At 43.7% G+C, this 23,498-nt stretch overlaps 1 protein-coding gene across 1 annotated transcript; it reads right to left on the minus strand.

The window, feature by feature from the left end:
• Window positions 1-8,870: 8,870 nt before the first annotated feature.
• Window positions 8,871-9,375, minus strand: LOC114695318 (translation machinery-associated protein 7-like). Its single transcript, XM_037203285.1, has one exon. It carries the CDS (start codon window positions 9,169-9,171, stop codon window positions 8,956-8,958), a length of 216 nt encoding a protein of 71 aa, XP_037059180.1. The 5' UTR covers window positions 9,172-9,375; the 3' UTR covers window positions 8,871-8,955.
• Between the last annotated feature and the right edge of the window lie 14,123 nt (window positions 9,376-23,498).

Consider the following 23,498-nt stretch of genomic DNA (forward strand, 5'->3'; position numbering starts at 1 on the left):
AATACTTGACAGAAGCAGCTTGGAGTGGGGTTATTAAGGCCCAAAGCTACAGTCCACCACAGCAGGAAGTCGTGGTGGGATTCATGGCATCAGGAGCATCAGCCATGACTGCTCACGTCTTGGTGGATCAGGAAAGAGAACTCAGTCCAAAACCAGAGCCAAGCTATAACCCTCAAGGCCGCTCCAGTGACTTAAGTCAGCCAGGTAGGCCCCTGTCCTAAGACAGTGCCACCAGTTGGGGACCAGGGGTTTAAACACACGAGCCTGTAAAGGACATTTCACCTTCAAACCAGTATAATTGAGTTTTGGTAGTTTGAGATAGTCTTGTTTTGTAGCCCAGGCTAGCACTGAACTTACGGTCCAACTATCTCTGATTCCTGTGTGCTAGGATTAGTTACAAGTACCACATTGTTACCAGCCTCTGAGTCCAACAGTCCTCCCCCCGGTCCACACTGCTTGCCCAGTTCACACAGAGTCATATTACTTATATTGTATGCTATGGTCAGTTCTGCTAGTATCTTATTACTTACTCCCATTTCTTTTTTTCTTTTATTTTTACATACCATCATTTCTACATAGCCACGGTCCCCCCCCCCCCCCCCCCCCCCCCCCCCCCCCCCCCCCCCTCCAGGCAAGCCCCCCGAGCTGCATCAACCTGTAGACTCATCCAGCAGTCCAGTCCCTCTCCAGACTGACCAAGCGTCCCTGTATAAGCTCAGTTTCAGCCACTCATGCAATGACACAGACTCTATGCCTAGTGCTTCAACAGATAAGCATCAACTGTTCACTATCAGAGCCTGATCCACTGGGGCCTCAGCCTTTGGTTCATAGTTCATGTTTCCATTCGTTGCTATTTTTTTTTTTATTGATAAACGTTTATTATAACATCGTCTAACTCCATGCTATTATATACCTCATGTTCTATGTCAACCCATTTCTATTCATCTATATGTTACTGGTCTGTGGGCATCTTGTTCCTTCAGTGGTGGATTGGCGTTTCCAAGACTCCACCCTTCTTCTCTCTGTATCTCTACTTGGATTTCCCAGCTTTCTTGCCATAGACCAAAAGTTTTATTTATCAACCAATCAGAGCAACACATCTTCATAGCATACAGAAAGGCATCCCACAGTGCAGCACTGAGCCAGTTCAGATAGAATAAGCATTCCAAATTTGAACTTTCCTGGTAACACAGAGCGTTCCAGGCTAGCCTGGTCTATGAAATGAGATCCTGACTCCAAAAAAAAGTGGGGGAGTGTGGTGGTATTGTGTTCCCCAAAATATTGTGCATGCTAATAAACTTATCTGGGGTCAGAGAACAGGACAGCCACAATAGTAAACATAGAGAATAGGCAGTGGTAGCACACGCCTTTAATCTTAGCATTCCAGAGGCAGAAATCCCTCTGATCTCTGTGAGTTCCAGGCCACATTGGAAACATGTGACGGCATGGTGACGGCATTCCAAGCATGGTGACGCACGCCTTCGATCCCAAGAAGTGAGCCTTTAATCCCAGGGAGTGATGGCAGAGAGCAGAAAGATTTATAAGGCGTGAAGACCAGGAACTAGAAACTTTTGACTGGTTAAGCTTTTAGGCTTTTGAGCAGCAGTTCAGCTGAGACCCATTCAGATGAGGACACAGAGGCTTCCAGTCTGAGGAAACAGGGTAAGCTGAGGAACTGGCGAGGTGAGGTAGCTGTGGCTTGTTCTGCTTCTCTGATCTTCCAACATTCACCCCAATAACTGCCCTCAGGTTTGATTTTATTAATAAGAACTTTTAAGATTCCTGCTACAGGGGAGAGGCAGGCTGGAGAGAAGACTCAGCAGGTAAAGAATACATATTGCTCTTACAGAGATCTGAAGTTTAGCTCCCAGTATCCACGTCTGGAGATAACTCTAACTTTAGGGATTTGTCACTTTTTTTTTTTTTTTTGGTTTTTCACGACAGGGCTTCTCTGTGTAGTTTTGGTGCCAGTCCTGGATCTTGTTCTGTAGCCCAGGCTGGCCTCGAACTCACAGAGGTCTGCCTGTCTCTGCCTCCTGAGTACTGGGATTAAAGGTGTGTGCCACCACCGCCCGGCCTTAAAATGTGTAGCCCAGGCTGGCCTTGTACTTGGGATCCTGCTGTGTCTGCCTCCTTCAGCAAACCCTGCTGGCCTGTGCCACCACAACAGGCTGCCACTCCTTTAGCCTCTGTAGGCACCCACCCACACATACTAACATGCACACACACAGAGATACACAAACAAAAAACAATTTAAAAAGCCAGTGTGAATCCCAGCACTTGGGAGACAGAGGCAGGTGGATCTCTCTTGTTTTTGCTCTTTGGCTCTTTTGGAGGCTGCACCACCCAGCTCCCAAATACACAGAGGTATTCTTTGTTATGAATGCCTGGCCTTAGCTTGTTTTGTTTCTAGCCAGCTTTTCTTAAATTATCCCATCTACCTTTTGCCTCTGGGCTTTTATCTTTCTATATACCTTTCTTTACTTCTTATTCCATGGCTGGTTGTATAGCTGAGTGGCTGACCCCTGACATTCTCCTCTCCTTCTCTTCCCAGCTTTCTCCTCCTATTTATTCTCTCTGCCTGGCAGCCCCACCTATCCTTTCTCCTGCCTTGCTATTGGCTGTTCAGCTCTTTATTAGACCAATCAGGTGTTTTAAACAAGCAAAGAAACACAGCTTCACAGAGTTAAACAAATACAACATAAAATAATGCAACACATCTTTGCAACATTAAACAAATTTCCACAGCATAAACAAATGTAACACATCTTAAAATAATATTCCTCAACACATCTCTGTGAGTTTAAGTCCAGCCTGGTCTACAAAGCAAGTTCCAGGACAGCCAGGGCTATACAAAGTAATCTTGCCTCAAAAAACAAAAAACAACAAAAATGTGTTCTAGAGATAGACTATCTGTACTAGCTGAAGGGCCTAAAGGTCTTGCCTGGTCTCAGTCATACAGATAGGGTAGAGGTCATTTGTGCTACTAGCCACCTCTGGTCCTGGTTGTGGGAGCTTGGGGAGCCCCTGGCTATAAGGTTCATTTAGATTACCAGTCACCTCTGGTCCTGGTTGTAGGAGCTTGATATGGCCTGGTCCAAAAGATAACACAGATCACCAGGTTATTAATCACATACAATTTCCAGCTTTCTGGATGGAAGAACAGGCTTTTCATCTTTTCCATTGGAAAGACAATCCTGTTTGCTTAACATTCCTGATTTCTCTGGAGAACTGTGGGTGTGAAGATCTTCATGCTGTGCTCCTAAAACTCACCATCCTCACCACCACTACCATCATCATCATCATCTAATTTGGAAGTCATTCGATGAATGTGCTGGCATGTTATGATCCTAATTCCTACATGAATAGACTCCTACAAAGCTGAGTATAATTGGTAAAGTAGAAATATAAACTGTAGGGGCTGGAGAGATGGCTCAGTAGTTAAGAGCACTGACTGCTCTTCCAGAGGTCCTGAGTTCAATTCCCAGCAACCACGTGGTGGGTCACAACCAACTGTAATGAGATCTGATGCCTTCTTCTGGCCTGTAAGGACACATGCAGACAGAACACTGTATGTATAATAAATAAAAAAGAAAGAAAGAAAGAAAGAAAGAAAGAAAGAAAGAAAGAAAGAGAGAAAAAGAGAAAGAAAGAAAGAAAGAAAGAAATACAAACTGTAGCAGTCAGAAACTGCAAGCTAGTTTCTGCCTAGGGATTATCCACTTTATCAATCAAAACGGTTTTCCTCCTGCTTCTCCTTTTCCTCCTTCTTCTCTTCTGTCTCTCCTCCCTCTCCCTATCCTCCCCAGACTGGGTCTCATTATAGCTCAGGCTGGCCTCAAACTTGCTATGTAGCCAAGGATGCCTTTGAACTCCTGGTCTTCCTGTCCATTCCTCCAAATGCTGGGACTACAGATGTGTGTCAGTCTCGTTCTATTAAGATAGCTCTCCTGTGGGGGGAGGCAAAGGTATTCCTGGAGCAGATGCAGAAGACACAATTCCCACTACCCAAGAGGTCATCTCAAGGGCAGTCCAAGAAAGCAAAGACCATGTTACCACACACAGCAAAAACACCATTTGGGAGACTGAAAGTGCCCAAGCCAGAGACTGGCCAATTTCCAGCACCAGATGGGTATAGGAGGAGCCTGTGAAGGCAGAGATGAGATTGGTGTAGGAGACAGTGAAGGCTGAGGAGAGAATGGCCATTCAGATTGGAACATCTCCCTATGACAAGCTCCCCAGAGACTTGGCACAGGTGAATAAAATATCCCTGTGCCCTCATGACCTGGGTTCCCAGGTTGTTCTGTTGGCCATATGACCTGGGCCAACTATTTCTCCCCCTTGAATGACAGAGACTAAAGAGAATATGCTGTGGGATGGTCTGTATGTCAGATGTGTTGCTCTGATTGGTCAATAAATAAAACACTGATTAGCCAGTAGCCAGGCAGGAAGTATAGGCAGGACTAACAGAGAGGAGAACTGAGAGAACAGGAAGGTGGAGGGAGACACTGCCAGCCATCGCCATGACAAGCAGCATGTGAAGATGCCGGTAAGCCATGAGCCACGTGGCAAGGTATAGATTTATAGAAATGGATTAATTTAAGATGTAAGAACTAGATAGCTAGAAGCCTGAGCCATTAGGCCAAACAGTTTAAATAATATAAGCGTCTATGTGTTTATTTTATAAGTGGGCTGTTGGACTGCAGGGGCTTGGGAGGAGCTGGAGAGAAAACTCTGCAGCTACAAGGATACTCTTGGTGGTCACTGAGATAAAGGTTCTCCATGTGAAATAAGGGGACAGAACCATTCGGGTTCATTTTATTGGTGAATTACAGCAAAGCTTGTCCACATAGATGTAAGCTGGGCAAGAATCCCGGCTTTTTAGTCTGCTGTAGACATAGTTTCTCATGGGCCACCAGTTTGCAAATAATGACATGGAGACTTCTTATTAATTATGAAAGCTTGGCCTTTAGCTTAGGCTTGTCTCAACTAGCTCTTATAACTTCAATCAACCCATTTATATCAATCTGTGTTCTGTCACGTGGCGTTACCTCTCTTCCATCTTGCACCTGCTGTGTTTTTCTCTGTCTCTCTTGGCATCGCCCATGCACCTAGATTCATCTCCTACTTCTTTCTCTGCCATAAGTCCTGCCTATACCTCCTGCCTAGCTATTGGCTGTTCAGCTCTTTATTAAACCAATCACAGCACTATATCTTCACACAGTGTACAAATATCCCACAACAGTCCACAAGTGGGCTGCAGTCACAAGCTCACAGATCACTGCTGGTTCTACCCTGTGATTTCCCGTCACATGACCAGTGACACAAAAGACAAAGAACAATGACCATAACTGTGTGGAAAGGACCAAGAGAAGCAAGAGTCTCCGAGATGGAATCACCCAGATTCTCCCACCAATCTAAATTTAGACAGAGAGACAAGGGGAGGTTTGTGTGTGTGTGTGTGTGTGTGTGTGTGTGTGTGTGTGTGTCCGTGTGTCCAAATGAGTGTGTGTGTAGACTCAAGATTGACAGCTGGTATCTTCCTCACTTTCCACTGTTTTGGGTTTTGTTGTTGCTGCTGTTGTTGTTTGTTTGTTTGAGACAGGGCTTCATCATCTAGCCTAGCTAACGTGGAACTCAGAGATCTGCCTGCATCTACTCCCCGAGTATTGGGATTAAAGTGTGTGCCACTGTTCCCTGCTGCCACCTTATATTGACCAGGTCTCTCTGAGTCGGCTAGCCTGGCTGGCCGGTGAGCCCCGGGGGAGGGGCCGTCTGCTGTGCGCTGTGCTGGGATTAGAGGCGTGTTTGGCCACACCTGGCTTTTCCAGGACATTGGGGATTGAACTCAGGTCCTCATGCTTATGGAGCAGGCACTTTACTGACTGTCACCCCAGCCCCAAAGACAGGTTACTTCTTACTATTCTTCTGCTGAATCCCAGAGCTATCTTCCAGGTAGAGCTGGCTCTGGACATGACATGCTGACATACAAAATAACTAAAGTGTTTTAAAAGGGGGGTGAGATGTAGCTCAGTGGTAGAGCACTTGTCTAGCATGTGTCTGAAGCCTTGAGTTAAACCTCTATTACCATAAAAATAAAGTTAAAAATATTTTTTAAATTTCAATTCCTGGTTTAAAAAAAAATACAGATGTCTCAAAGGTTAAGGGAATGTTCTGCTCTTCTGGAGACCCCAGTTCAATTCCAAGCACCCACATAGTGGTTCACAACTGCCTGTAACTCCCTTTCTAGGAGATTCAACTCCCTCTTCTGATATCTGCTGCCTCCTGCCCATGAATGGTACACATACAGACACTCAGACACATTTACATACACATTAAAAAACATAAATAAACAAGAAATTTTTAAAAAGTTTTTCAAGACAAGGTCTTTCTGTGTAGCCCTGGCTGTCTTGGAACTTGCTCTGTACACCAGGTTGGCTTCTAATTCACAGAGATCCGCCTGCCACAACATTTGGCAGCCAACACAAAGCTTGAAAAGAAAGGGATCTGAACACTCTTAAGGACAGGAAGTAAACGATTGTGCAGGATAAGAGGAATCCAGATTTTGGCACGGTCATGGGGAATTTAAACTCCTATCTCAGGAGCAATAAAGTGTGCGGCTGCTAAAATGTTTGTCAAAAGAAAAAGTTAGTAACTGCACAGTCATTGCAAATATCAAAGGTAAGAATAGAATGGCTCTGAGACAAAGAGAAAATCAAGGAAAAAAGGCCCTTCTCAGTAGAGAAAAGGGAAGGAAGGAACTCAAAAGGGGCATTTCTCTATGGAAAAGGGAAAAATGTTTAATCAAGAAAAAAAAAAGGTTTTCTTGGTTAAAAAGAAAGGAAAATGTTAAATTAAGGTCTAAAAATTAAAAGGCCCCGTAAACAAAAAAATAAAGGAAAGGAAAAATCCTCTTCCCAGTAGAAATAGAGAACAAAACTGAGCTCTTTCCAATAAAAGAAAGAAATCAAGGCTAGCTGGAACTCAGGTCTCTCTGGCTGCACTCTGCCTGACAGCGGAGAGCTGGGGCATCCGAATTTCACGATGAGGAGTGGGCCTTCACTGCTGCGGCCTGAGCTGGCATGGCCGCCTCAGAGCTTAGAATTCCCTTGTTGTTTATTTGCTTAACTTTGGTTTAAATGGTTTTGTTTTTTCCCTCAGAATTCATGGGAAAGGTAAAATACAACTGTGGTCAGGACATAAAGTACTAAGTCAATGCTGTTTGAATTTCCAGAAATATTAGTCATTCATTATATGGAGGATGTTCTCTTCTCTTGATTGTCTAATTAATTTTAAATGAATGTTTAATTTTCATAGTAATTGAACTAAAGGAACAAAATTCATGATTTTAAACTATATTATTGGATATGCTCTCATCTGTTGATCATTACTGAAAATTGGGCTCTGCTCTTCAAGTTACTTTCTGGAAATTCTTGGTTAAATTCTGTAAAAATGTAATACCCAAAACAGATTGGGTTGTTAGCTTATTAGATAATGTGGTTACTAAGGCAAAAGCTCATAAAAATAATCTCTTACTGATACAGAGCCTACAAAAATTATTTTTTCACTAAATAAAATACAGATAAATTGTTCCACATTGTTAATAATTGGCAAATTACATTAACATGTTACTTGGGATCTGTAGAATAGGATCCTCTTTTTAAGATTTTATAAAAATACTCTATAGGTATTGCCTAAAGTTACCTCTTAAAATCCTATAGAGATTGTTTTTAATGCTTTTGTAGATGGCTTGTGTAAGAACTGTACAGATGAAAGTTGGTGATAAAATTGCTCACTTGTTATCACTCCGATGTTTTAAAGGTAAAACAACTCCACTATGTAGAACAGGGGGTTTTGAAAATGCTAGAAAAAAGGCATTTTGGCAAACTGTTATTAGTGACAAGAGGCCAAAGCTAAAATTACAAGTGAGCGGCATTGAGATTGCAGGCCTAGTGGACGCTAAAGTGTGTCTGTCATTTCACAAGAGTCTTGAAATCCCACTGGCCTTTACAAGAAGTCTCCACTAAGTTTTTAGGCATTGAACTATTACCTCAGGTGAAACCAAGTGTAGAGTGGATTAGATGTATAGGGCCTAAAGGGCAAATAGGGATATTAAAGCCTTATGTGGCTGATATAGCCATGAATTTATGGGGGGGAGGGAGATTTATTACAACAATGTGGAACTCAAATTAATATTCCTATAATTTTAGAAACAGCTCATAAAATGATGTTAAAAATGGGATATGCTTCTGAAAAGGGTATGAAGGAAAATCACAGGCTATACAGGTTGTTCAACAGCAAGACAAAATAGGAATTGGCTATCCAAATTTGGAATAAGTGCCACTACTCTACCTTTAAAATGGCTAACTAATAAGCCTGTATGGGTGGAGCAGTGGCCCTTGACTAAAGAAAAATTATAGGCACTTGAACAACTAATAAAAGAATGGTTAGATGCTAAGCACATTGGGGAAACTACTCGTCCTTGGAATTCTCCTGTATTTGTAATAAAAAGGAAATCTAAAAAATGGAGAATATTAACTTATTTGAGAGCTGTAAATAAGGTAATTCAACCTGTGAGACCTTTACAGCCCAGAAGTCCTTTACTTTCTTTATTATCTAAAGATTGGCCTAGTATAGTTATTGACTTGCAGAATTTTTTTTAGCCTTTTATTGAGTTGGTTTAATTAATTTGAAGTGATACAGAATTCAGAGTACAACAAAGATGAAACAGCTCTGGTAGGATCTCTGACTGAGTTTACTTTAAATTCACAGCTGAGGTAGGAATTGCTGAACACTAGAGACAATGAGCCATTGTATTATTTATTATTATTATTTTTCAGAAGTTTACTGTAATGTACAATAGGCTCCAGAATAACACTTCATTCTAGCTGTAGGTGGCAAAGATGTTATGGCAGGGAATCCAGATGTTTAAATATGAAGGGAAGAGGGTCACCATCATCTCAGATATGAGGAACAGCTTATTCTGCCAGATTTCTTAATTCCACCTGTGGCCAGGGGTCCCTTGCCCGTGGCCTTGGCTTTTAGCTCCTCGGGTTTCTTCTGCTCCTCTTTCTGTTTCTGCTTGAAAGCCTCGTCTTCCTCGTCCATCTCCTTGGCCTGTTTCTTGGACTGTTTCAGGGGCTTCTTTTTGCCACCTTCGAGGCCCGACATGGCGCCTACAGATTGATTTGCAGAATTGTTTCTTCACTATCTCTTTACAAGAACAAGATAGAGAAAATTTTTCTTTTACCGTGTCTACTTATAATAATCCCAGCCTGTAAAGAGTTATCAATGAAAATACTTCCTCAAGAAATGTTAAACAGTCCAACTTTATGTCAATATTTTGTGCATCAACCACTGGAAATGGTTCGTAAATAATTTTTTCAATCTATTATTGATCATTATATGGATGATATTTTGTTGGCAGCTTCTGATACAGATACCTTAGAAAGAATGTTTAATGTAGTACAGAAATTTTTACACTGTTGGGGATTACGAATTTCTCCTGAAAAATACAAAGAGGAGATTCTCTTAATAATTTAGGATTTAAATTAAGTAAATAGAGAATCCAGTCACAAAAGGTACAGATTAGAAGAGATCAGGTACACACTTTAAATGATTTTCAAATTTTTTTGGGTGATACTAACTGGTTATGGCCTACCATTGGATTATCTACTCAAGAATTAAGTAATTTGTTTCAAATTTTGCAAAGTGACTCAAATTTAAACAGTCTAAGACAATTAACAGCTAAGGCTGAAAAGGAATTGGCCCAAGAAGAATAAAAATTACAAAATGCCTATTTGGATCAGTTAAATCTCACAACTAAATGTATTTTAGTAATTTTGCCTTCTAGCCATTCTCCTACTATACACACACACACACACACACACACACACACACACTATACTCATTATTCAGAGGGAGGATAATATTTTATAATGGATTTTCCTAGCTCACAGAGTAAAAAGTTAAAAACCTATATATAAAAGGTTTCTGAATTAATTATAAAGGGAAGAATATGACTTTGTCAATTGTCAGGGATGAATCCAGCTGAAATTGTAGTACCCTATAGTAATGCTGAAATCATGCAATTGTGGGAGATAAATGATGATTGGCAAAGAACTTGTAGTAATTTCTTAGGAGAAATTAACAACAAATACTTGAAAAGTAAGTGACTTCAGTTTATAAAAAGAGCTGAGTGGATTCTTTCCTGCATAGTGAAAAAAAGCACCCATTTCTGGGGCTCTCACATTTTATACTGATGCAAATAAATTAGGAATAGCTGGTTATAAAGCAGGAAACATCAATAAAGTAATTCAAAGTCCATATGCTTTAGTTGAAAAATCAGAGTTATATGCCATTCTAATGGTTTTATTGTAGGGTAAAAAAAGGCCAAGGAAAGAACACCCTGCCCCTGACTAGATCCAAGACCTGGGCCAAGGAAAGACACTCCGACTCTGACTTGACCCCAGAACCAGGGCTTGAAATCCCACCAATCCTTGAGCTTGCCCCAGAGCCAGGCTGCAGAATTCCACCAATCCCCGAACATGAAATCCTACTAATTGCTGAGTTTGCCCCAGAATCAGGCTATAAAAATCCACCAATCCCAAGCCATCTTGGAAAGCTCTGCCCCCCCCCCCCCAAGCAATCCTAATATAAGGTCTGTAACCTGTTCAGTTTGCTGCTGTTTCTCACCCGAGGCAATCACACTCCTGGATTCTTCCTTCCCAATAAATCTCTTGAGTGAGGTTTGCTGCCCGGTGGATGCTTTCACCAAAGCAGAGCCCAGCTATAACAACTTTTGCAAGAGCGGGAGCAGAGGAGAGAAGAACAGAATTGTAACGCTTTCACAGGGGAAGCGTTTGCCTAAAGGAGCAGAGTTGTTACACTCCAGGGGACCCAAGCAGAGCTGTAACCCTTCTCTGGAACTGTAACAATTTCACTGGGGAAACCCTCGCCTACTGGAGCAGAGTTGATACACTTGCACTGGGAACTTTTCCCTGGAGCCAGGCTTACAGTGACTTTGTGGTATTCTTTGGCTCCCAACTGCCAGGATCCCTTTCCATCCAAGCTGCAATGCTTACATTTATTAGACTTCAATGAATCTCTTAATATAATTACTAATTCTCAATATGCAGAAAGGATTGTATTGCATGTAGAAACTGCTGAACTTATTCCTGATAATTCAGAATTAATTTTGCTATTCATGCAACTGCAACAAACAACCCGGGACAGAAATTATCCACTATGTATCACTCATATTTTATTTCATACCGGATTGCCTGGGCCATTAACAAAAGGAAACGAAGAAATTGATCAATTATGATAGGAAATGTGTTGGAAGCTTCAGAATTTCATAACAGTAAAGGCTTAAAAAAATTCCCATTACCTGGCAACAAGCTAAGGAAATTATAAAAAACTGTCTTGCTTGTTCTTTGCATAATCAAGTTCCTTTACATGCAGGAAATAATCCTACAAACACACACACACACACACTAAAATTGGCAAATGGATGTATTTTACTTAACAGAATTTGGAAAATTAAAACTTATTCATCATACCATTGATACATACTCTAGATTTCAATGGACATCTGCCTTAAGTTCTGAAAAGGATGATTCTATAATTACACATTTATTAGAGACAATGGCCATAATGGGCATACTGATACAAATTAAAATTGATAATGCCCTAGCTTATGTTTCCAGTAAAATGAAACAATTTTTTGCACGTTACAACACAAAACACATAGCCGGGCGGTGGTGGCGCACGCCTTTAATCCCAGCACTCGGAGCAAGCAGCGATCTTGATCACACTGGCTACAAGTGAGTTCAGAAAAGCGCAAAGCTACAAGAGAAAAAAAAAAAAAAAAAAAAAAAAAAAACAAAACAAAAAAAAAAAAAAAAAACAACACAAAACACATTACAGGAATACTATATAATTTTACAGGACAAGCAATTATTGAAAGATCTAATCACACCCTAAAAGAGATGCCTTTTAAACAGAAGGGGATATGAGGACCCCCCAGGGATAGATTCCATAATGCTTTACTAACTTTAAAATTTTTTAAACGCTAATGAAACAGGGACACCAGCTGCTGAAAGGCATTGGACTGCAGAAAAAAACTGCTGGATTGAGTCAGCCTGTGTATTATAAAGATGTTTTAACATCAAAATGGGAACCAGGAAAATTATTAAGATGGGGCCGAGGGTATGCTTGTATTTCTACAGAAGTTATGGATCCCATCAAAATTGATAAAAGTCCAGCGTGAGCAAGAGGAGTCTCTAGGAAGCTTTGGCTGCTGGGATGAGTGACATGACTCTGGGAAAAAAGAAATGTGGACAGATAATCCTCCCATCTGGGGACACATTAAAAACTGTTTGAGAAAGGGAGATGGTGCTTGGACCAGCTCAGAAACCTTTGAAAACCACAAACCTGTCCCTTGCTCTGCTATCGGTGGTAACTGTGCAGGTAACCAGGGCCAACTATACATATTGGGCCTATGTTCCTGATCCTCCAGGAGTAAGTTAGGGAGAGATGGATATCTCTGTGATGGTTAATGAATCTTCTTGGCTACCTGGTCCTTTTGACAACTGAGGACCTGATAAGCCTATGGAGGAGGGTAAGGAAATTAGGGAGTACAAGGAATTGCTATTTGCATGGGAAATGAAATTCAGTGTCTAAATATAGCATTTCAAATGTGGCTATCTATAGTTAATTACCAAGATTATCATAATAAGTTTTATATGCTTCATGCACCTGGTTTTAAAGGACAGGAGAGTAATGCTATCAGTTCCATAAATCTACCATTTTGTGAGACGTGGGTTACCAACAAGGAGTCTGACTGGGTACATTGGTGACAGTGTAAGAGTGAGGAACCTTGAGTGCTAATTAATATCTCCTATGGAAATGCCATTGATTTGGGCCCTTATGGCATCCCTCAAGGAAAATATTCTCACTCAGAATTAAGATGGCACAGGTATAGTTCAAATGGAATTGTAGAAATTAGTTCAACTGTTAATGAACCTATTCAATGGCATGGAATTGGAATGTCAAGTCCTCTCCTACAATTTGGCAATTCAGTTCAGACTAACTTGTGAAAATTAACAAGTGCCTTCCATTCTCTTAAAGCATGGGATGGAGAGTTAAACATTAAAAGATGATAAGCATACTTTGTTCTTTAGACTAAATCAAAGCCATCTTTTTTTTTTTTTTTTTTTCAAGACAGAGTTTCTCTGTGTAGTTTTGGTGCCTGTCCTGGATCTCACTCTGTAGACCATACTGGCCTCAAACTCACAGAGATCCACCTGGCTCTGCCTCCTGAGTGCTGGGATTAAAGGCGTGTGCCACCACTGTCCAGCTCAAAGCCATCCTTTTATAGCATGTGTACCATTATTTGCTACTGAAGGAGCTTGTACAATGGTACACTAATAATTATAGCATCACTTGTGAACACTGTACCCTTCATACCTGTGTTAATTCTAGTATGTCTTTAAATGTAACCTCTGAAAGTTTATACATTCTTTGAGCAAGGACAGCAGTCTGGATACTGGTGAAGTTGCTGAGGCCATGGCAAGACTCACCCGTGATGATCCTGGTATAGAAGCTCACTGAGAGAATATTAAGAACACACAAATGTTTGGACAGGTTCTCACTCTGGTTATGGGAATTATTTATTGACTGCTACTGCTACAACAGCTGGACTGGCACTTCATAAAGAGATTCAAACTGCTAAGTTTGCTAGAGACTGACGTAAGCATTCTACAGAGTGACCCTGTTTCTTCCACAGACCCGTGTGAACCAAACCCGACACAACACCAGTCTCCTTTTCAGACTCAAATGCTAGTCTCTTACAAAACCAACCTTATAGAGCATCCAGGAATAATGTTCATATGTCTATCTAAGCATCCCATGGCTCAGTGAAACTGACAGTAGATTGAACATCTTAACTGGGCAATCCCAGCTCTCCACTGCCCCCTCTTATCACCCTTTTTGCTGGAGGATAGAGGCACTGGGTATGAGCAGGTCATATACAGAGAAACCCTGTCTGGAAAAACCTAAAAAAAAAAAAAAAAAAAAAAAAAAAAAAAAAAAAAAAAAAAAAAAAACCAAAAAAAAAAAAAAAAAAAAAAAAAAAAAAAAAAAAAAAAAAAAAAAAAAAAAAAAAAAAAAAAAAAAACCAAAAAAACAAACAAAAAACCCAAAAAACAAGAAACAAAACAAAAAAAAAACAAAACCCAGAACCATCTTGGATGATGCATCAAGGTAGGATGCCTGAACAACTTGGCAAATCTCAAGTACACAGAATAGTTGGAGATAACACCAGATATCGCCCAGGAGGGCAAGGAAATAGGCCAGTGGCTGCAGCCCATATTACCATAGGCTTTTGGATTTAGGTAAGGTGAATCAAAACTGAAATAATATCAGGATGGGGAGGTGGCTGAGCAGTCACGAGCACTGGCTGTTCTTCCAGGGGACCTGGGTTCAATTCCCAGAACCCACGTAGTAGCTCACAATCTGCAGCTCTAGTTCCAGGTGATCTGAGCCCTCTTCCGGCCTCCACAGGCATCAGACACACAAGTGGTGCACAGACATCCATTCAGGCAAAACACCCACACTGTAGATGGAACGGTCTTATTAAATAAGAAACACAGAGCCAAATGCAGAGTTACAAGCCCACGAGGTCAGAGCAGTAGCTAAGAGCTGAGATGTAAAACCACCTTCTTACCCTTCCTGCCGCTACTGTCCTTCCCCTCTGAGAGAGGCCTACTTCCTGTGTGTCTGTCTTTTTATTGACTTTCTGTTCTGCCTTCTTATTGGTTGTAAACCCAACCACATGACCTCCTCGTCACTGCCTGTCTATACAGACTTCTAGGCATATCTCTATGGTTGGTATTGAGATTAAAGGCGTGTGTCTCCATGCTGGCTGTATCCTTGAACACACAGAGATCTGCCTGTCATGTGATTGGGATTAAAGGTGTGCGCCACCAACATCCGGCTTCTGCTATGGCTTGCTATTAGCTCTGACCCCCAGGCAACTTTATTTATTAACATACAAATAAAATCACAATTCAGCACAAATAAAATATCACCATACACATACAAATAAAATTAAAATTAAAAAAGAAAGTTTAAACAGATGTTTTCTTGTCCTGACTGCCTGTTCCCAAATATTTGGCAGCCACTTCCCAAATTACCACACAGAGGCTTATATTAATTATAAATGCTCGGCTGTAGCTCAGGCTTATTACTAACTAGTTCTTAGAACTTAAATTAACCCATTTCTATTAATCTATGTATTGTCACATGGCTCAAGGCTTTACCTGTCCTCTGGCATGTCTTACTTCCTGGGTGGCTGGCTGGTGTCTCCCCCAACTTCTCCTTCCTTCTTTCCATCATTCTCAGTTTGGCTTTTGTACCTAACTTCCTGCCTAGCTACCAGTCTGTCAGCTCTTTATTAACCAATGAGAATAATACATATTCATAGTTTAAAAAGGGTTGTTCTGCAGCAGAAGAACTTGGCTTTCCTAAGTGCTCTCAAGCTGACAAACAACAACTGGCACAAGAGCAATCTGTAATACAGAAGGAGGAAAATGAAGCCGGAGAAAAAAGAGACAATGGAAACACACCTCCAAGACAACATTAATAATTTCTTCATGGATACTACTACATCCAGGATATAAATATGAGAAGAGAAAGAGTTTGGGGGGTCTTTATAGGGTAGCCTATAATGAGAAATATTGGGAGGAAAAGTTGAGAATATGTGTAAAATGGAGCAGATAAAGCTGTGATAATACAAGAAAAGGGGAGTGTTGTTTGATGAGTCCAGAGAGAGGGAGAGAGGAGCAGGCAGGACTCTAATTGCATGTCCCAAGTGTTCACTGAACACAGAGTTGGGTTCCCAGGGCTGAAGAACAAAGGACACTCAGCACCCAGAGCAATGAAGTGCTGAGAAGCAACCAAGCCTGACAGCAGTGTGGAGTCCAGAGCTCTCAGGAGTGAAGACCCAGTGTCTTGGGTTTTTTCTGTTCTTATGACAAAAGTGACTTTAGGGAGAAGGGCTGGTTTTCTGTCACACGTCAAGATCACCAGTCATCACGGCTGGGAGGTCAAGGCAGCAGGAGCATGAAGCAGTGGGTCACGTCTCAGTCACGGTCACGGTGGGGGGGGGGATATATGTGAGCCTGCCAGCTCAGCTCCCTCCCTGCTTACACAGTCCAGAAGCTCTTGTCAGGGTATGGGCGTGTCCACAGTTAGGATGGGTCTTTCCACCTCTATTAACCTAATAAGGTAGGTCACCACAGGCAGGCCTGGACATCTCCTGGGTGACTCCAGATTCTGTGAAGTTAGCATTAACACTCACCGTCCCACACGATGACCTTTAAGACACGGAAGAGCAAAGCACGAGACGACAGGGAATTGTGTTAGATTTGGGGGGTGGGGTGGGTGACTTTCAAACAAGTTAAAATTTTTTTTTTTTGTCTTCCAGCTTCTCTGTGGAAGGGGGGTGAGCTGTTGCACTGCATGGGGGGGCAGTGCAGAGGGAGTGACCCTGAGGGGCCTGTTAGAAGACATCACATCCCTTGTGTTAGTTCATTTTTCTCTGACAAAAGCGACCTAAGAAAGGGCCCATTTTGACTCACAGTTCAAGGGTACACAGTCCGTCATGATGAGGAAGTCACGGCAGCAGAGGCAAGAGGCAGGTGGTCAGATTGTATCTGCGGTCACTTGTGATCTCGGATTCCAAAATCAAGGCCAGCATGAGCTACGTAGTGAGACCCTGTCTCAAAATGAATAAAGGAAGAAACAGTAACAGTGGAAGACAATGCCCTTGTGACCTTAGGCCTGGGGTATGTTTCTTAAACAAGGCCCCCAAAAAAACAGTTGAGGATTTCCTCTGCACAAGGCTCATTGTTGCGTATCCGATTATCAGAGATGATTAGCTCAGAGGAAATGCCTGCAATCTCCCACACAAGAGGCTGCCCTCCCACTGACCACAAAGACCACAAGAACAAAAGCCTGTCTCAGCTTTTCACGAAAGTAAAATGTGAAGCAATGCCGTGGAGAGCTTCTAGCACCGAACTACATGGCTGGAATTCACAAAGGGAAGCCGGGTGTTATGGAACACTCCTGTAGCTCTGAGCACTCACCAGGCTGACTATGGACGAAGGTGAGCTGGAGGCCAGCCTGGGCTACATAGAATGGCCCACTCTCAAGCAAATGGGAACAAGCAGGGCCAGGGCGGGTCTGGTAAAGGTGCTTCTGACAGGTCTGAGACCTGGATTCAACCCTTAGGATTCATGTGGTAGAAGGAAAGAACTGACTGCTGTAAGTTGTCCTCTGACCTCCACACTTATGCCACGGCAGCTACATGTCTGTACACACACATAGATAGATACATAGATAGATAGATAAATAGATACATAGAAAGATACATAGATACATGCATAGATGTAATATAAACAAAAAAGTAATGAAGAGACTTTAGAGTTTAAACACAGGCTTCAAAGTACAGTGGGAAAACTACCATCCGTGTTAGCATTCAGGCATCTGTACTGGCCGCCCTTAGGGTCCTGACAGGATGTACCTCAGCTGCAGCCACTAAAAGCACCCCCTGTGTGCATTCGCCATGTTCCGGTATAATAGGCAGGCCTTGTACACCTCCTATCCCTCTCTCTCTCCTTTCTCTTTCCCTTCCTTGTTCCCAGGGACCAGTCCCTGCTCCCTTCTCTGCCTCCTTCTCTCCCTCCCCTCAATAAACCTCCTACGTGGGCCCTGTTGTATGGTGTGACTCCTGTCTGCCGGCTCATTATTTTTAAAATACAACATTGGTTCCCTGACCGGGAAGGCTCTCCCGGTAGTCTGAAATGTGCTAGGACCCTGGAACCTGGTCTGCCTGCAACAGCCCTCCTGTCCCACCCAAGGATTGCTGGGACTTTCCATTAACACCAACGATTGGTAAGCACCCCCCCCCCCCGCCACGCCCCATTTCCCACAAATGAGGCTTTGTTTCTCAAGCACAGTCCTCGCCTTCTGGCTTTTCTTGAAGTCCTGGTAACCAGGTGACTGTCTCACTCGGGCTCCTAGCCCATCGGCCCCTGCGTTTTTGGACAACGGTCCACAGAGCAGCTTGAGCCTCCTTGTCGGTCCTCGCTGAATTTCTGAGACGCTAGAGATTCCAGGCTTGGACTTTTTCTACCTCACTCATGGAAAATGTGCCTACCTCCATCCATAAGGGCCTAGACTTTGTCCCATACAACAATCATAATGGCCGCTGACCAGCTCTTCCTATCCTGGTATTTACAGGACCTTTGCAATTTCTGCCAGGGATCTGAGAGGTGGAAGGGGTACCCTGCTTTCAAGCGTTCTTTTACTAAGTCCCTATCCAAAGCAGCCTTTCACTCTTTCGCTCCCCCTCCTTCACACCTGCAACAAATCTGTTTCCTGATCCGCTCTCTTCCACCTGCAATAAATCTGCTTTCTCACTCACCAACTTTGTCTTCCATTCATACACGATGGTCTGTTGGCCACCACTCTGACTATTTCCCTAGATGTGAGGCTTCATTTCTTGAACACAGTCCTCTCCTCACCTCTGCTTTTCTCGAAGTCCTGGTACCAGGCGACTGTGTCTCTCTTGGGCTCTTAGTCCTCGGCCTCTGTTCTTGCAACGGCATATGGACACAGCTTGTGCCCACTCAGCTCCACGGCCCATAGCCTTTGTGATGACGGTCCGTTGTCTATCTTACACCGTTCATCAGTCCTCGATGACTCTCTGGGACACTGGGGGTCAGATTTGTCTGATTTTGCTTGCTGGTATCCCATGTCTTTTGGGCTCATAGCCCTTCGGCTCCCATCCCTATGCATTGGCATATGGAGAAGCCTGTGCCCTCTCTGATAAAATCCCTAGCCACTCCGCCATGACCACGCATGCACCGGCAAGACACTTAGTCATCCCAGGGCCTTGTGTCCTATGTAATCCTCGCGCTGCATGGTCACATAATTTGTGCACAGCATGATCATGTAATCTATGTGCATGTGTGGCATAGCTACATGAGCCCATATGCACTTGTGCGGAGTGGGGGGCATCTATAAAAGTGGGTCACACATACCCCTCCCCCCCTTCCTGCACGATCTTTCAATAGACCTAAGCACATCCCTTCTGTTCCCCTTCCCCTGGGTTTTGTTGTACCTGTGGCTTTTCTCACACAGTAAACAGTGCCACTTAGTGAATAACTCTCAATTCCATGGCCCACAGCCTTTGTGACAGCAGTCTATTGGCTATCTTGCACGCTTATCATTGGCCCTCGCTCATCCTCTGGGTCGCCTGAGGTCAGTTTACTGGGCCTTGTACCTCATTGTGGAAAAATACACCTATGGCCCCCCGCCCTGACTACTGCTGCTGACTCACGGCTTGGGTTCGTTCCCCTGCAGCTGCTCGCACCATGCCGCATTGGGAGGGCCGGTGTGTGTGTGTGTGTGTGTGTGTGTGTGTGTGTGTGTGTCCTCCTGCCCGGCTGCACTGCTGCTTCTCCATCTTTTTTTCCTATATGTGAATGGAAATGTATGACTGATATGGCCATCTCTATTTCTTTCTGACTGACTTTAAATGCTTCAATTTATCTGTTCCTTATCTGCTCAGTTTATTTAAAAAAAAAAACAAAAACACATGAACATGACGTTAGGCGCCATCTTAAATAAGGTCAAAACAGACAGGTCATATGGCCTCACTGCCATCTTTACTAAGGGCAGCATGGGTGGGGCACCTGGCACTCAGTCTAGAGGGAGGTTATGGAATCTCCTACCACGCATTGTTTCACCACCATTTTATGGGCCAAAGGAAAGTCCTCCAGCCTTGGCCTGCCTCTCTCAGGCTGGAGCCATCTGGGTGGGGCAGAGGTCCAGTTGTGGCCTGGTGTTCGTTGCTCATGTGGGTGGGCCCAGAGATGTATGGCTCCTCTCTGGGGTATCAGCGAAACCACATGCAAGCGGTATCATTCTATTAAGATTTAAAATTTCAGATTTTAATATTAATACAATTCTGATACACTTTGGGCCACAAGCTTAGGATTTAAAAAAAATTTTTTTTTGGCTACTCATTACCTGCTTTTCCACAATTTGAATTTCAGTACTGATTGATAATACTAATTTATCTAAATTTTTTATCTTTTCCTCACTTGTCTATGCATAAGGGTGGTATTTTTTCTCTCTCCTGGTCCTGGGACTCCTGCTCTTCCCAATTATTAAGACCATGGGCCCAAAGGCTCCAAATAAATTCATACATTTTTAACTCCCTTCTCTAGTCTACATCTCAGCAGGCTGGCAGAAACATCGGAGCAGCAGTGTGGACCCCAACCTGCAGCGCTTCCCCTGCTGCGGATGCCAGCAGAGGTTCTGGTCTATGTGATGTGGACCAGCCCAGCCAATCGTAATTGTTCCCTGCCTCTACAGCCAGGTCAGATGACCGCATGCCTGGCTTCCTCCTTACCTTTAATTACCAGAGTCCTTTTAACCACCTGTGCCCTGTTTCAGCTTGAAGCAGCTATGGAGAATACACCATCTTGTGCTCTCTGTTCCCAGGACAGGCTGGAGAGCTAGGTTAGGGATGGAAACCCTGGCATAGAGTCCACCAAGAGGGTCCTTTTCCTTTTCTCAGAGTTGGGCTGCACCCTGACTCACAAGCCCCCTTTTTCCTGTTCTCCTTCAGCCTTGGGATCTTTCCCTTGTTGCTCTTCTTTGCCTTCTCAGGAGACAGCTTAAGAAATAATTATTTCAGGGCTGGAGAGATGGGTCAGAGGTTAAGAGCACTGACTGCTCTTCCAGAGGTCCTGAGTTCAATTCCCAGCAACCACATGGTAGCTCACAATCATCTGTAATCAAATCTGGCACCCTCCTCTGTATACATAATAAATAAATAAATCTTTAAAAAAAGAAATAATTATTTCTATATAAGTCATTCAGGATTATAATCTAGCTGTACTCAAAGATCAGAACTACAGCTACAGGGCCTTAAAAATGGTAATAGAGTCAGATATCACTGCCAACAGCTTAAAAAAAAATGTCTCTCCTTACTCAAGGTCTATTCAGCTTAAGAATGTGAACTTCCCTGTCCCTGATAACTTCATTAAGCTGTAACTAACTGGGAAACCTGTATATCCAGATTTAAGTCATACATACATTCTCAAAGTTATAAATACATCTAATAGTTTTTGTTCCCATCCTCAAACACCTGTAGAGATCTGAGAATATGGCATTTAGTATAAAAGCCATGTCAGCTCCTGGCAGCATCCTGTATCTCCTCCAAGAAGACAGATGGCCACAGAAGAACTTCTACCCGGAAGCTTATGGCAAGGCTGGCCACACAGCAAAAATTTAAGATCCTGTCCAGACTGTGAATAAGTGGAACAATGGAGGACCGATTGCCCCATACTGCAAAGTCAAGGTGGGTCAGTCTCCCCAAATTTCCACTCTACACAAAAATTCTGTCAGACCTTCTGGGCCTATCAGCTGAACAAGTGCTGCCTTTGGGGCTTCTGTCATCCCCCCCACCCACCCTCAACGACCATGGGAAGACTGGGGATTGCTGCCTAGGTAGCTAGAACTGGAGTGGCTGAGAAGCAGGGTGGGGGTCGTTAGAGGATATGAAAATGTCCAGGTGGCAGATAAAAAAACCATGGCTATGCCGGGCAGTGGTGGTGCATGCCTTTAATCACAGCACTTGGGAGGCAGAGCCAGGCCGATCTCTGTGAGTTCGAGTCCAGCCTGGTCTACAGAGCTAGATCCAGGACAGGCACCAAAACTACACCGAGAAACCCTGCCTCGAAAAACCAACAACAACAAACAAAACAAAAAGCCACGGTTATGAGGAAGAGCCTGTGGACACGGAAGCAGGAGTGTATGGAAAGGACCGTGGGGCATGTGGGACAGCGGGCCTCCCCCGGGACTCCTGGTGAACAGAGAGTGGCGCAGAAGGAGCTGGCTGAGAAAGGAGAAGCACCCCAGAGGAGCCTGCGTAGGAGATGACACCAGAGTGGACCTTCCAAAAGATTTGTTTTTCTAGCCTAACTTGGCCTCCCCAGACTCTTGACAATCCTCCTACCTTAGTTGCCAAGAGTTGGAAGTACAGATGTGAGTCTGCACAGCCAGCTTATAGACTTCTGTGTCTCTCTCTCTCTCTCTCTCTCTCTCTCTCTCTCTCTCTCACACACACACACACACACACACACGCACACGCACACGCACACGCACGTGCGCGTGCACACACACACACACACACACACACTTCTTTTCACTGGGGTCAAAGGCAGGGCCTTGAGCATGCTAGGCAAGCTAAGGGACATCTCCAGCTGCCTCCTTAAAAACAAATAAACAAACAAACAAAGAAACAAACAAGCAAGCAAGCAACCTTCCCTATTTGAAACAGGGTCTGGCTATGTATCCCTGGTTGGCCTGGAATTCACTACATACACAAGGATGGTTTGAATGTCTAGTAATCCTCCTGCCTCTGCCTCAGACCTTCTTTACTTGAGGAACCGGGCAAGCAAGTACACTGGCAGCTGTAACATGCTGGGTGGACCGTTCGGCATCAGAGCTACACTGTCTGCTTCTGTAATCAGGTTCATCACTTACACTCTGTATGTGGAAGGATTAAGGGAACACCACATGGTAAGCCTTGGCACTGAGCCTGACACTAGCCAAATGTGGGACTTGTCCTTCAGGCTCCACTCCATCACTTCCATAACCACCATCTCTTGTCCCTGGCACCCCTGCCCCTTCCCATTATGACTTGAGTACTCTTGATGAGGGACGGGGGTTGGGCAATCCTCTGGCTCCATCCTGCTCCCCCTCCTTCTGTCCCCAAAGGATCCAGAGACTTAAGTCTGAGCCCTGGATTAACTGTGTAATCCCTAGCTCTACACAGGCGTTTCTCCTCTACCCGTGAGAGGGGGGCTGGGACTGTCCTGCCAGGCTGTGAAACTTCAGGCAGAACCTGGATGCTCTTGGTGCCTCTCTCAGGAGCCTCGATGAATGCAGTGACTGTCACAGGCATGTCAGCAGTGCTGTGGGTCTGCTGTATGCAGAGCACTGTGGGAAGGAAAGCCTCAGAGCCTCATTTTTATGCCCCTGGAGTTAACGCCATCTAGGGCCACTTCCTAGTTTCCGGTCTATTTCAGTGACCATGACCAAAAACCATTTGGGGAGGAAAGGGTTTACTTGACATCCACTTCCACGTCACAGTCCATCACTGAGGGAAGTAAGGGCAAGAACTGGAGGTAGGATGCTGGAGGCAGAAGCGAGAGAAGCAAAAGCCACGGAGGAACCACTACGACCTGGCTTGCTCTCCGTGGCTTGCTCAGCTTTCTTTTTAATACAACCCAGCACCACCCGCCCAGGGATGGCTCCACCCACAGGGGCTGGGCCTTCTCATGTCAGTCATTAATCAAGAAAATGCTCCCACAGACTTGTCTACAGGCAATTTGATGGAGGCGATCCCTCAGTTA

This window comes from Peromyscus leucopus, chromosome 1 (genome assembly GCF_004664715.2).
Source record: "Peromyscus leucopus breed LL Stock chromosome 1, UCI_PerLeu_2.1, whole genome shotgun sequence".
Classification (NCBI taxonomy): domain Eukaryota; kingdom Metazoa; phylum Chordata; class Mammalia; order Rodentia; family Cricetidae; genus Peromyscus; species Peromyscus leucopus.

What these genes read in the sequence shown, in the direction of transcription:
- LOC114695318 (XM_037203285.1), bottom strand. Translation starts at nt 9,171, where the DNA reads ATGTCGGGCCTCGAAGGTGGCAAAAAGAAGCCCCTGAAACAGTCCAAG.